The sequence below is a fragment of the Oreochromis niloticus genome, linkage group LG14, assembly GCF_001858045.2.
Source record: "Oreochromis niloticus isolate F11D_XX linkage group LG14, O_niloticus_UMD_NMBU, whole genome shotgun sequence".
Lineage (NCBI taxonomy): Eukaryota > Metazoa > Chordata > Actinopteri > Cichliformes > Cichlidae > Oreochromis > Oreochromis niloticus.
The window spans coordinates 13,485,695-13,501,061 of NC_031979.2; the positions used below are offsets into that span (position 1 = coordinate 13,485,695).

The 15,367-nt window shown below is 37.8% G+C and overlaps 1 protein-coding gene across 2 annotated transcripts; it reads right to left on the reverse strand.

Annotated features, from left to right (window-relative positions):
• Positions 1-235: 235 nt before the first annotated feature.
• Positions 236-3,158, reverse strand: LOC109204927 (serine/threonine-protein kinase pim-1-like). 2 transcript variants are annotated; one of them, XM_019367166.2, is made up of 8 exons: positions 3,001-3,158; positions 2,335-2,577; positions 2,048-2,200; positions 1,834-1,928; positions 1,649-1,696; positions 1,327-1,545; positions 776-1,213; positions 236-686 (listed from the first exon to the last, which is right to left on the reverse strand). In XM_019367166.2, exons 1-7 carry the CDS (start codon positions 3,059-3,061, stop codon positions 998-1,000), a joined length of 1,035 nt encoding a protein of 344 aa, XP_019222711.1. In that variant the 5' UTR covers positions 3,062-3,158; the 3' UTR covers positions 236-686; positions 776-997. The 2 variants fall into 2 exon arrangements, with proteins under 2 accessions (XP_019222711.1, XP_019222712.1); XM_019367167.2 differs by having other exon boundaries at positions 3,100-3,123.
• Positions 3,159-15,367: the final 12,209 nt, after the last annotated feature.

Consider the following 15,367-nt stretch of genomic DNA (forward strand, 5'->3'; position numbering starts at 1 on the left):
CTAGAACCAGGAAATCTGTCAAGACTGGTTGGGGGTTAGGGCAACAGATGCAAGTCTTCAGAGCAGTGGCAGTGTGACTTTCTTTGTATATACCTGAACCTGATTTACCTTTTAATTTTCTTACTTGTCAAAATGCATCGTGGGTAAAATACAATCCTTGAAATAGTAATAACACAGTATCCTCAGCAAAGATGAATTAAACAAGTTTTATTTGAATGAAAGTTTACTTCAAGTCTTCAGATTTTTACTGTTTTTTATTTGATTACTTTAAAGAATATGATTACCTTAAAATAATCAACTAAAGACAGTTTTGATGGAGCTCCTGACCCAGCCCAAGCTCTCTATGAAGACGAGGAAAAACTCCCCTGGGGGGGCCAGATTGACGGGAAGAAACCTCGGGAAAGCCCATTCAAAGAGAGATCCCCTTTCCTGGGATGGCTGGGGGGGTTACAGGAATTCCAAAACACCAAAGTTTAAAATAGGGCAATTAAAAAAATTATTTCCTGTCAAACAGAAAACAAGAAAGTTACCTCATATATCACACATACATGATAACGTCTGAATTGCGTGTGTTTGTGTGTGTGTGTGATGGGTTTATCTCAGCCAAGCGTGATGCTGGAGGTCCTCCAACGTCGGCCGCATCTCTGGGACTCTGGTTAAACACGCGTCCAAGAAATCCCGGCAGTCTGGAAAGAAAGGAAAGAGAAAAAACATGAAGATGATAGTTCCAGTGGTCCAAGCCATCAGTCAATCTTGAAGTGTGACGTTTTCTTACGTTTAGACAGACGGCTTTTGAATTTCAGGCGCTTTTTGAGGAAGCTGGTGGTGTTAAAGTCCCCCACATGAAGCGCTTCGTACAGAACCACTCCCATTTGCCATACCGTGGTGGGTCCACACCTGTAGCAACTGCGCCTGTACCACTCGGGAGGGGAGTAAATGTCTGTACCTAATAAACAGACACAATTGCAATTTCTTCTAAAACAAAAGGTGAAAATTGTTACATCTGTGAAGAGCAAGAGCAGAATATGTTACCATAAAAGAAGCGGTACAGCGACCGCTCCTTAACAAAGCAGCTCAGTCCAAAGTCGATGATACGAACACGCGGTACATCTGAGCCGGTCTCAATTAGAATGTTCTCACTCTTGATGTCCCGGTGAAAGATGTGTTTATCCTCCAGGTGCTTCGCAGCATCAACCAGCTGCTTCAGAATGACCTGGAAACGATGAAAAAGACAATAATCAATTAATGGGTTAATGTTTCTCTAATACTCTGTGCTTTGATTGAATGATGTACAGTCTAAGGCTCTTCTAAGGCAAGTCAACTTGCCTTGGCCTTGTCCTCCGGTAAAAATCCTCCATTTTCTTCTATGTATTTATCCAGGTCCACAGCGGGGACAGGTCTCTCCATCACCAGGATCAGCTCTCTGCCAAAGTCAAACCACTCCAGCAGAGACACTGGGGCTGATGTTCCCACTGATCCATCTGCTTCAGCTGCAAGCTTCAGCATGATGGCAACTTCCACTGACAGATGCTTCCCGTTTTCATCCTGAAATATTTCGACAAAGTGGATGATGAGGAACAGACGTTCCACAGGTGAACGCTGCATGCAATCCACTAATGTAAAAACAATTCAAGTGTTGCACATTTACCGTCACTTTGCAGTACACTTTCCCTTTTGGGATGTGTTTGATGGCCACCTAAAAGACACAGGGCATTGATCAGCATTTCCTCAGTATGACATAATTAAAGGTGTAAAACAGCACACGTCTCAGCTTACGATATTATCCCTTATCTGCGTTACTGCCTGTCTTACTACCACCATCTGAACACTTACTGGAAAATGATCTTTTATGCGGTAGCCAGCAAACACTGCTCCGCAGCCTCCTTCTCCAAGCCGGTGCTCCTCCACGTATCTCGCTTGGAAGTCACCTAAACAGACAAACAAATTGGGTTTTACTACAGCTGTCACACAAATTACTCTCTGCTGTACCCTAAATGTTCATTTTGCTCTTCACCCGAATATAAAAGCCAAGCTGCTTGCTACTTACGTTTCTGTTCGGCCACTGACTTTTTGGCAACATTTTTGGTTTTGTCCTGGTCCACGTTCTTCTTCTTAGGTGGGTCCCTCCTGTCTCCCGCAGCTTTCCTTTTGCCAGCGTTTTGGTTTTTACTGCAGCTCTCTGAAATGTCTATGCTGCAGTCTGCAGATGTGGAAAACACCAAAAGCACATCAGCTTATTAGATAATAGACACAAATATCACCCAAACACTAATATCTTAAACCCAGCAACCAGCTGTACACTTAATCTACCCCTCACTCAACTAATTAGCCTACCTTTACCAGTGTCCAACCAGGAAGATGCTTGCCCCTTGTCACCGCTCATATGGTCAAGAAGTTTACACTTTTTTGCTGTATTGGTTGTCCCCGCTTCATCTTGTTGGACCTTGCGCTTGACTCCTTTGACCACATGAGCATCTGAGCTGGTGGAAGGACCAGCCTGCTCACTGACCCTCCTTCTTTTTATGGGGGTCTTTTTTTCAGGACTGGCCTTTCTTTTTGTCATTCTGGTCTTACAATCTATAAACAACAACAACACATTAGTGAAAAAGAGCGTTCGACATCAGGACTGGAAGCATTTTGATGCCATTGAATTTTAAATTAGTATTGCTTAAAATATAATAACAAGTTTATGCTTTTGATAAAAAACAGACCAACACGAGTCCATACTAGGTCTACTAAGTCTTAGATACTGATGACACTTGTTGCTCTGTTTTCACTGCTCAGTCCAAGAATAAACTTGTCACATTATTTTACCAAAAGACAAAGTGCCCCAGTAACCTTTCTTTGATTAGACATGTTGCATTTACGCTAGTTTCAATCAAACATAGGATTTAAATCCTCTAAAAATGAATCATTTTATACACAGAGTGTCAACGTTTTTAGAAATGTAGATTCTGTTATTTGGGGGATTTGAGCTAGATTTTCCGTTTTTTTACTTACTTTGATCTCCTGGATCTTTCTTATCTGCCTCAGTCGTAACTTTTCTTGTTTCCTTTTTCATCTTAATTTTTTGAGAACTTTTAAAATAGAAAATGTCACCTTAATGTGCAAATAGTCCTTCAAATGTCTGGATGCTTGACTTTTCTAACTAAGCTGTATAAGCCAGTTCTGTGAGTGAGCTTTAAAAGCAAACTTCGGAGACTATGGCAACACAACATTAGAACCTTGCCTTTCAGTGACATCACTGACTGCCAGTAAAAGTCTTCCAATTAGTTTAAAGAAAAACACTCTGGCGGACAAAGCCATAATATTTCATATATTTCAGTAATTTCACATGAAACTTTCTTTCATTATTTGTATAAAGACTTGAATTGTGGATGCTACTATGAAGACTTCTAGTTTACCAAACACTAATAAACACAGTGACAGCTACATTGTCATATGATTTAAAGTATTTACAGGGAGTGCAGAATTATTAGGCAAGTTGTAGAGCTGGGCGATAAAACGATAATGATATGTATTGCGAAATAACTTTTTCTCAATAGAAAAATTAAACTATTGCGATAGGCCTCATCTCTCTTGTCCTCTTAAAAAAAAAGAAAAGAACAGCCAATCCAAATTAAGTAGCGCAGGGCCGAACCAATCACAGCCGCAGCGTCACGTCACGTGACTTGTTACGTACAGCACAAGCGCCAAGGCGCACATGTGTATTTGTTTTTGCAGCAGTGCAGCCCGGGTAATGAAGGAAAGGAGTTTGCCGACTACAGAAAAATCAACCGAGAGCGTGAGCGAAGGTTACCGAATAAAAAACCGATGATGGTTCCAATGCCGGAGAGCTTGTCGAACGGAAGGGCCACAGAAGTTCCGTAGTGTGAAGGTATTTCGGCTATTTCAAGTCTGACAAAAAACAGAGTAGCGCGCACTGTAAATTGTGCCGAAAGCAAGTCTGGAAATACAATAAAGCGGTGCATGCTCAATCTCTGACTGAAAGCGCTAATTCGTCATTCGGCTTTTGTCAGACTAAAGTAACTGTTAAAACTGTTTGAAAAGCTAAGCTATACAACAAGGAGAGATTAAGAATTTCCTTTTAGTTCTCAGTTTATTTGATATTGACAAAAGTTAGTCAATTTTGTCTGTTCTTCTGTAAAACGACCTAAGATTTATTTTTAGAATTAATATTTTCTTTCTAAGTGGAATTGACAATTTAGTGGTGTGTTTTGTTTGTTCTATTTTGAAACTTAAACGCTTTAGCGGCTGCCTTTTGTGTAGTTTGCAATATTTGCCTTTATTTATCTGAAACTGAAGTCTCATGTTCCTTAAGTACATCTGCCCTGTTGAACCTATTATGGGAAATAAATATTTTAATTAAAACAAGCTGCTAATTATTTCACATTTTACTTGTGAGCAACGGCACATTTAAATCTTACAAATATAGTTATTTGGCTTATATCGTGATATATATCGTTATCGCCTGAAATGAAAAAAACATATCGTGATATGAAAAAATCTTATATCGCCCAGCTCTAATCCTACCTCATTATATATACTTCTGGTTGTTTGTAATAAATATTCTAAACTTGTCATCTGTCTCTGGGTTTGCATCTGAGTCCATAAAACAGTAAATGGTGGTTTTCTTTTTTGTTTCTTTTTCTTTTTTTTTTTTACACACAGACAGGTTTTGTGTCAGTGACAATACCAGCAGAAAACATTTGGCTAGGGACCTATGGTGCCTTTTTAAGCAACCGAGGGACTCCTAGTGAAGTCTGGCAAGCTACCCTGCATGTTAAAAAATTATGCTAAAAGGTTACCTGGTGTGTTAAAATGTGACGGTAATAGGTCCTGACCAAGTGTCAGTATGTGACTCATTGAAAATGAGACAGCTCTCCTTTAAAAAAAGACCAAAACCAACAATGTGTTAATCTGTCTCTCTTCCACTTATCTGTGGCTCTTACCCCCAAGAATATGAATTCTCACTGAAAAACATGCTTTAACTTTCAGTAAAGGCTAAGTTATTACAAAAGTTAGGCCCCGTATCCATTAAAAATAGTAGATTTGAATGTTTCCAGTCATATGTTTCGTGCATTAGTGAGTAAATTTAAATGGAGTGGTACTAGAAAACTAGTTCATGCATTTATTACTTCTAGGCTGGACTACTGTAATTCGTTATTATCAGGATGTCCTAAAAACTTCCTGAAAAACCTTCAGTTAATCCAAAATGCAGCACCAAGAGTACTGACAGGGACTAGAAAGAGAGAGCATATTTCTCCTAAATTTGCTTCGCTCTCAGACTGCAAGCTTAGTTGTTGTTCCTACAGTATTTAAAAGTAGAATGGGAGGCAGAGCCTTCAGTTTTCAGGCCCCTCTTCTGTGGAACCAGCTTCCAGTTTGAATTCGGGAGACAGACACTATCTCTACTTTTAAGATTAGGCTTAAAACTTTCCATTTTTGCTAAAGCATATAGTTAGGGCTGGACCAGGTGACCCTGAATCTTCCCTTAGTTATACTGCAATACGTGTAGGCTGGTGGGGGATGACGCATTGAGCATTTCTTCTTCAGTCACCTTTCTCACTCACTATGTATTGTACAAGTCTCAATCACACATTAATACAGTGCTTAAGCACTTTCTAACCTAGACGAACACATGAGAAACTAGGTGGAACTTGCCTGATACATGTCAGAGTTTGATCCACTGCCTTTCCAACTAGGAGAAAGCCCACTCTACTGCTGGAATCACAGTCACCCTACAGTGAGTATAAAGTCAGTTTATGAAGAGTTGTGGCCAAATGTTTTGACAGAGTTTATTTTTTCATGCATTTTGCGGCTTCAGTTTTTATTTTGATTAATTTTTACATAATTCTATGATATAGTAAAAGCAAAGATTCAAACACACACACAAAGAAAAAATGGGCCACAACTGCTAGGAACAAATCCACATGATGTTTTGACAGCTCATATTTGTTAGAATAACCCTTATTGTACTTAAGGTATCGCTAGTAGAACTTTAAGACAATGGATATCTCCGTAAGTTAATAGATGACCACCTGCATATCAATAACTTGATGAGTATGGAAAATGCTGTGTTTCTCTATATGATGGTTCATTCTGATTTAGAGTCTTTTCTTAGAGTCTACAACTTCATAAACCAGTGAATGTCAAACATTTGTTTTAGTTTGATCCTAAAATCTCAAGGAAATTTGTGTACCTTTTAAGTGAAATCAGTGCTATCAAAGAACTGGGAATATATGTGCACAGGTGTGTGTAGCGTGTGTAGTGTGAACACACTCAAGCTGCATACATGTAAACATGTATACAGTTTGAGTGTGACCCTGGTTTAGTGCTTGTGTCTGATGTCATCCCAGAGATATATTGGTTTGGGAGGAATCTAAGTCTCAACACATTAAGGGAGTGTAGCTTCACTGAAGGATTACTCTGCACAGCAGGAGCCTGCCTTTAAATGTGTTAGCATAATGCTGGAGACAGCTAGGAGTAGAGGAAGGAGGCAGACAAAGGATAAATAGAGCGAGAGACAGTTTGTAAAAAGGAATAGAAAATCAGACAGGAACCCTACTGAACTGAAAGAAATGCACACTGTTACATGAAGAAGGTTCACAAAATGTACTAATGTGAGTTGTAATCTTGTCCATATATAGAACAAGATTGTATATTACACTATATTACAATAATAAAGTAGACAATTTGGGAGATTATTGCATGAGCCGTCTTCAGAAATACTGTCCAGCTTTAGCCTATAATTGTCTCACAATTAACTTAAGTAGAAAATTACATGGTGTGTTGTAATCTTGCTCTCTTTACTTCACTTTTTTTCTATCACTTTATACTAACTTAACACATTTGCAATCATTATTTTTTGACTGGTGAGTACAAGTATTCGTTGAATTTATTGTGCTTGAAAAATTATTGTATTGGGAAAAATCTGAATATTTTAAGATGTTTTTAACTGAAGCTGAATAACCATTGATAAGCATTTTGGAAACTTATTTCACCACTATCTACAGTATACATAGCGTTTATAAAATATCACAGCATTATAGCACTGTGGTGTTTGAATCACCACAGTGTCGTAATGTGTAGTTTGTGTCTTTGGCTGAGAATTTAGCATATCTGTTATATTTACAACATTAAAGCCTATTTTACTTTATTTATGTGTCTGGAATTCATATGACTCATCATGCTTTCACCATCTGCCCGACATTTTTGATGTCTGCTTGCACAAATTAAGCTGGAAAATCTGGTGAACCCAGTTAGTGCTTTAGACTCGAGGAATGTCTATTGCTGTATAAAGAATTAATTTGTTTTAGGGTAAAAAACTAACAAAAAAATCTTATGACAAAGGCTTTTATATAATTGCTAATATGAAAGGAATTTTGAACATATATTACTGCACATTAAGATGGACAGGCTTCTAAATGTATGCATATGTCTTATTTGGATGAACCAGATAGGGTAAAATTCACTGGCAACAAGGTGGCAAATGTTCGTGTGCATTAAGCATGAAGAATCACAGTGGATGTGACACATGTAATCTTATTTGAAATTTGGCCATGCATGCACCCGTGGTATATTTGAGAGAAAGCCTAATGTGTGAATGTTACTGTGCGTGGGAAGCAAGGGTAAACAGCTAAAGCAAATGCCAGTTTACATTATGCATGAATAAGAGATGCAAATATAAGGTTGCATGTGATGGAATTTGTGCTTAACATGCATGTTTAGATGGATACATGTAATACGAAGAGCATCCATGTTTATTGGTTGCAAAAAGCAAAATCAGTTCTGGGTTCACCATTTTCGATTTTGTGGTTAAGAAGACTCCAGAAAGTGACAGTGGTGTGTTTGGACCCCTGCTGCTTTTGTTTTACACATTTTTGACCTTTGAAAGTCATTTGAAAAATGTAAATGTGCTACTTTGGTGAAAATAAAGCATAGATATAAACAGGGTATCTGTTAAGTTTTTACAATGTAACAGTGGACAGTGCTGTTAATAATAAAGATGTCAGTTTTATATATATATATATATATATATATACATATGTGTATATATATATATGTATGTGTGTATATATATATATATATAGTTTGAAAAATGTGCCATAAAGCAGGGAACATCTGAATAGAAGTGTTTTCAAATAATTCAGCTCTGTAGAAAGTTTGAAGGGCATGATTCATAGAGAAGGCTGCTTTATTACAGAGTCTGTTATATTAACTAGAAATGTGTGTGTAACAGCTGACCTGTGGGATGTAGGATGCACCTCTTCCTAATAACAGATTCAGTGTGTCATGTGCATAAATGTGCACAGTGGTCTTGTCTCCCGAAAGTCAAAAGAAAGAATATGCATTTTATTTGTTGCCCACTTTAAGATTTAGTCATTATTCTATCACATCAAGTCACAATAATACCTGTATTTTAACACTGCAAACCATTTTAACCAACTAACTAACTAACTTTATTACATTCATAGCATATGTGTGTCTTACACTGGGCAACAGTTATTTGCTTTCCTCTGACACTCCACATATGACTTTGCACTACTGTATCAGAGTAACAGTACTGCTGAGGCCCTGCTGCAAATATTTACATCCAACTTTGGGAGATCCAGTTACATTATATGTTTGTTACTGGCTTCCAAATAATTTATCACTCATAGTGACAACTATGCATGCTTATGTTTGCTGTTAAATTATACATGATGCTCTCAAAATGTTGCTCTCTGAAAGGGAAATTCCTAAAGTTATATGAATGTGCCCACGCTTTCAGTCACAAAACTGACAACGTTCTACTTTGGTAAAAACTGACAGTAGTCCTTTTTTTTTGGCAAAAAACAGCTTATGCTGAAAGATAGGACACTCTGTCTGAATAAGTGTCTCTTAAAATAAACCAAAAGTTATTTCGTATCATTAGCATTTCAGTGGATATTTTTGTCCGCACTTAATGGGAGACCATTCAAACAGCTCTCTCAGTTCCCATAGTTGGACCATGATTTTCAAACACCAGCACAAATATGTGTGTGCCATGGTAAATAACTGACTGACTGTTTTCTCTTGAAAAGAGTCCTGCGTTTGGGTCCACTTCATACCCACCCGCCTTGACAGTGTGGTGTCATTTTTCACATGTCTGGTCCTCTTTGAAGTAATCATGGACAGAAAAAAAATTAACATAATCAAAATGATTGCTTAAAAGAATTTACTTTCCTGAACTGTAGGACAGTTACAGTGAGGGATTGTTGCTTTTTTCTTCACAAGTTTTGCAATTCATTTTAAAATTATTAACAACACAGAAAGAAAGTGTTACACAGACAACTGGACATCTTTTCATTTTTGTTTTCTTTATTGTTTTGCAAGTGAAAATGTAATCATATCTTTTGCAAACTGAAGGTGGAGAAAAAAAAAACTTTACGGCATCATGCTGAATTTAAGATGAAGTTTCTATTAAACTGACTCAAAATTAATTCCTGAGTTATTTTACAAAAATAAATGGAATGATTGAAGAATGTCAAGTTAGACTATAGTTAGACAATCAGTTAAAGCAGACCAAGCCATGAGGACATTTATGTTACCACTTACTGACAGGAATACTTATGAGCCTCTTACACAAGATCCAGGTAATGGTTACAGTAAAGAGGTAGCAGATTGTCTAAAGCATTTAGAATGTGACAACAGCATTGACAAGATTTCATAGTACAGATTATACTTTGTGAAGGATTCATCAAATATATATTGTTGACCCAAGCTCTTTAAAAAGGAAATACTTTGAAGGCCATTCTCAGTATTATCAGCTCTGTTATTTACAACATCTCCAAGTTTCTGGCTTTGGTCCACAACCCAATGGCAGAGGTGGCAAAAGTACAGGCATTCTGTACTTCAGTAGATGTACAGATACTTGTGTTAAAAATACATCAGTAAACACAGAATAACTGATTCAGTTTCTTTACTTAAAAGGGAAAAAGTAGAGTCTCTGAAATTTGCTTAAAGTAAAAAGTAACTCCTTCTAGGACAATTCTATCATTTTTTTTTATGCACATGTCACTGGACATTTTGTTATATTAATATAGTACAAAAAATAATATTAGGATGTGAGAATACAAATGCTATTTGAATCTATATTCTAATTCTAATAAATCTACCTTATTTGAATATATTATTTATGACACAAGCAGTAAAAGCGTTTAAAAAAGCATATATACTTTCTGATGCCTACATGGTGACTTGACACCTAAACAGAAAAATGAAAACAGTCAAGTGAGATTCAGAAAGTGGAGGGACACTAAGATCTGTTGTGGTGGCTCAGCATGGGGAAAATACTAACAACTAACAAAAATGTCTAATGTGAGCTCCAGTAGATTTTCTTAGTGGACAAGCTATGATCAACTGGCCTGTTACTATTTGTGGATTTACACAACTGAATAAAACAAGATGTAAGTAGCTGTTTCACGGCTATTTCAGCTGAGTTCCATTTCCTACACTAATATTATTTCGTGCATAATACAGTATACTATTAGTAATACTATTATAGCATAATGATTGAATTAAATGAATGAATGAATCTAAGTCTCATCAACTTAAATGTAAATTAATCTCTGCTACACTTGATGTAACCTAAGACTGACCACAACAGCCAATGTGTAGCAGTCCAACGCAGTGATTTACTGCAAATTCACCACATTAATGGAGCTGACCTGTTTATCCTGCACAAAGTTACCCAGAAATTTAATCTGAATAACACAAAATTAGTATACCTAGTTTGTTTTCCAAAATGAAAATGCATGATTTGTCAAAAAACATCATATAATTATCCAATATGTGATTACAAATTATGACATTGCATGTAATCTTTAAATCTGCAGTTTATCAAGCTTCACTGAGCAGTCCTTACCTTTAAATATAACCTCTCTTCTTCCTCCCCTCTCCTGTCTTTTCTTACACATTTCTCCATCTCTCAGTGAGGTTAACTCTCTTTCTTTTCTCTCAGCAGCTGGACCTTTAGCTAGTAACATACCAACTGCACATTAACAATTTGTGTGTTTGCTGATGTTTGTTGAGCTGATAGAAATATTTTAGACAGGGCACCTATTTGTCGAGTAAAAATGTTACTCCTTTTTCGCTCATTCCTTTTCTGTAGAGCTAGCATGTCCGTATGCTGTACGGACATCTGCAGAACAAGTATTCTGGCCTACGTTTACCGTGCGTACAAATGCCATAAATGATACCACTGAACCTAAAGTCTGTTTTAAAATGTAGAAGAGTAATAAGAGTAGAAAGTACATTTGCGTTAAAATGTAGCGAGTAAAAGTCAAAAGATATCAGAAGAAAAATAACTCAAGTAAACTATGGATACCTAAGAATTCTACTTAAGTACAGTAACAACTTATTTGTACTTAGTTACTTCCCGCCTCTTCCCGCTGGTAGTTAGCACCAAACATCACATGCGTAACACACTGGATTTTGTGGAAAAGGTGAGAGACGATGTCACACAGAAACAACATTACCAGTGAATTCGTGGCTGTCACATAATTATGTTACATCTCTCTTCAAGTGTTCCACGTACTGAAGCACTGGAAGTAGTTACAAAAAATTACAGGATGACCCCACCCTTAGCAACAGCAAGTGCTACTGACCAAGTGTGAACTTGGAACTGTGCTTTCACTCTAAATATTTCACATATAAGGGGCAGTACTAGAGACAGAAACATGGGTAGACAATAGTTTTCCCAGTCGCCCATTCTAACTTGTACATAGAGAAATTGGAAAAGAGGGTTGTCATATTCTATGCTAAAACACCACTGATCGATTGGTTCAGGTATGTGGATGTGTAGGGTGTTTTATGAGAGAGAAGACAAAATATGCTCAAATTATGAGTTTTCACAATCTATTATTAAACAGTTAGAATTTAAAATTAGTTTCACATTGCACCATGGACCTCCTCTCTGTGGCTCAGAGGCACCAGGCACTAAACACTTTTTTATTGCATGTCTCAAAAACATAATGTTAACATGGTGGGTCGAAACAGTTTAGGGTGGCCTTAGGTCTGATGTTGGCTCACGTTTCTTCTACTGCAACTTTCTGGGCATCACCTTATTTGGAGACGCCACTTCACCCATCACCACAGCAACCACCTCTTGCCCACCAATCAGACTTGCATAAAGAGGTTGGAGAAAGAGAGCTTCTCCAACCTCAGAAATTTACGACCATGTTTACCTTCTGGTGCCTTCACTAGTGAGACAGACCCTTCCCCTCAAATTCCTTAGAGAAGGGGACTTGTCTCATTTTATGTCTGTTAGTATTTGAGTATAGGAATCTACTTCTAATACTACTCTACAATGCTTAACTTTGTGCAGTAAAGTATAAAACACAAATATGTGTGCTAATTATGAGATATTAGCATTAAAGATAAAAAATTAATCCCAACAGATGATACCTGGGTGATTATTAAATCTCAGGATGTACCATAATTCATCAATCACATTAATTCAGTACACAAACACACTGGGAGGGAAGATATGAAAAATGACATGCTAAGATTCTGAGACAGTGAAATTATCATCAGCAATTTGGGGCATTTGAAAGTTGATGTATACTGTGATATATAAACTAATGAAGATCAGATCAGTGTTTAAGGTTTGGCTTTCATCATCCAGTGGAGCCCAAATTAGCTGTCATCAGGATACTGCAACACAGAGCAAACACCATCCCTACAGACACAACGGCCAACAAAGCAGGGGAACATTATATCAAAGAGGCCCTGAGTAAATGCAGTTATCCCACCTGACAATTTCTCAAGCACAGAAGACACCTGAGACTGCTCCAGGTTATCCAAAAAAGAAGTAGGACAATTTATGTTTAAGCAAAAACCACTAGTGATTCCATATTTGTCAAGAATACTGGAACAGCCAATATGCATATTTTCATCAAACATAGCTTTCAAACCCTAAAACACAAAATTGGTCCACCCGAAGGATCATTGGGTGTCCACAGTTAATTGCCAGGAAGATTGCCATGAATTATACATCGGGGAAACCAAAAAACAATTGGCTGAGTGGATGGCACAAAACACAAAAGAGCAACCTCAGAGGCCAGGGCTCTGCAGTCTATTTGTACCTACAGGCCAGTGGCCACTCTCAGTGATACCAATGTACACATCCTGGACAGGGAGGACCGCTGGTTTGAGTGGGAAGTCAAGGAGGCCCTTCCATTTAAAAGGGAACAACCCAGTTTGAACCAAGCAGGGGTCCTAAGATTACATCTTTCACCATCTCACAATGCTGTGATTGCAGCCATTTCCCAATTCTGTGTGAATAGCGCTCATGGCCATCAACTAATGGAATGACAATTTGTATATCAATGACCATGAAACTAATCTTGTGGCTCATTGTTATGCGCTGGTGCTGGTTGTGATCGTCATGCAACTGTACTGTTAATAAGGCTGGGGAAACCTGCAGTCAGCTGAGACTGAATAAGTCACTAGGTTTTTAAGCTTCTCCCACAGAAAGTGTTGGGATCGAACAGAAGTTAGTATATTTAATTGGCTACACCTACCTGTGTTAGCTCACTTGTCAATCAAATCAGCCATCTAAATTTAAGGCTTTCTAGTATTACCCCATTAATGTATTTACACACATATACACCTATATATATATATACATATATATAATACTGTAAGATTGGGTGTTTTAATTTGGGATTCACTAAGGGCTAATTTTCTTTTGGAAGCAGCCATCAGAAGAAATGCAGTTTTTACCAATTCACTGTGGCTGTCATTTATTTAAAGTCATTTTTAGATTTTTATTTTTTAAATCCCTTGCCTGACTTAAAGGGAATGACAGTTTATTATCTATTGTAGGATAAAGTTCTCACACAAGGATGCACCTGCCCACAAGCTGTTGAGTGAGAGCTGTCCAAGGTCCTGAAAGTTAAGCTCCTTTCTTGGCATTGGCTGCATAATGAAGCTGCCGCTGGCCATGGTGCTAAAGTGGCTAGGTGTTCTGGTGCTCTTGTGTGTGTTTAGTGTGTGTACTTTGCAGCTTTTGTAACAGGTATGTGGCATTCCAGTGAATCAGGTCACAACTACATTGGATTCAGCACTGCCAATCCCAAACAGCTTCTCTCTCAAAGAGACTCAGAATAGAAAAAGAATAATCTCTCTCAAAGTAGGACTTTCCAGACATTTTCAAGCAGCAAATTGTGGAGATAAAACATACACAAAAATCCCCCATCTTCTCCTTTATACACACTTTGTCAGTGGCCCTTGATGAATTGGAGTTCACCCTTTGCCTGGTTAAAAGCCACGTAAACCTAATGACAGGCATCTGGTGAAGAGAGATAAAGACAAGATGTCCTCAGACTTCATGACCCTAAGAATTTCTTTCCTTTCATATGCCCTCTCTAATCACTTCAATTCCACTCAATCATCTTGTATAGGCATCACTCAGATCTTTGACAATAAATCTGGATAAATGGCAGGCTTGGCCTGTCCATTCATTTTCCTTTGGTATCCTATAGACATCTTCAGCTAGTGGAGAGAGGAAACAAAATAAAAGATTCACATCTGAATAATGCAATAGCCTAGTGGGAGTTGGGAAGAAACAGTGTGGAGAGAAGTGGGAGGCAGATAGAGAGATGATTGACAGAGGGAGGAGAAAGATAAAAACAAAGAAAGAAGAGTAAGAGTTGAAAACAGGGTTGCAGGAAAGGGGGATAGAAATAGACATAAGAGGGAATGTAGAAGAGGAATGGGGGGATATATAGGAGACAGTCGAAAACCAGGATCACAGAATTGAAAATGCTGCGTAAAGATGCAAGACAAATCAAAGAAATAAGAGCAGAATGAGAAAGCAAGACCAATAGTGGAAGTGGGAAACAGAAAGAATTTGGGAGACAACAACTCTGTGCCACTTTTGGAAACAAGAACTGCAGAGCAGAGTGCAGAGCTATTCTCTTCCCCGACTATGTTGTCTTCTTTCATCATCGTAGCGTATTGTCATTGTTGATGTGCCTTCCTTTTTTGTGGTTGTTCAATTGTTTGTGGCTTTTCAATCACACCTGCTTCAATACCTTGCTCTCCTGTAACATTCCTTACCTCATGGGATGTCTTTGACCTTTCTCACTCCACATTTCTCCTCTGTTTCTATGACCCTCTTCTTATCCTGCATTCCTGTATTGCTAATCATTTGTTGCACTGTTTTGTTTCAACTACTGAGGTGGCACCTAAAATGACAAACCTATCAATGAAGCATGTTGTCGGATCAGGATTTGATTAATGCATTTCTGTGTCAGACAGTTTCTTCATATCTGTGCCTTTCTATTTTTTGTGACTCCTACTCTATTGCCTGTTGTGTTTCATATGTCATGTATTAATA

What these genes read in the sequence shown, in the direction of transcription:
- LOC109204927 (XM_019367166.2), bottom strand. Translation starts at nt 3,061, where the DNA reads ATGAAAAAGGAAACAAGAAAAGTTACGACTGAGGCAGATAAGAAAGAT. An exon ending in GTCAGTGGCCGAACAGAAAC is followed by an intron (nt 1,929 to 2,047) that starts GTAAGTAGCAAG and finishes TTGTCTGTTTAG; the next exon opens with GTGACTTCCAAGCGAGATAC. An exon ending in GCATAAAAGATCATTTTCCA is followed by an intron (nt 1,697 to 1,833) that starts GTAAGTGTTCAG and finishes TGTGTCTTTTAG; the next exon opens with GTGGCCATCAAACACATCCC.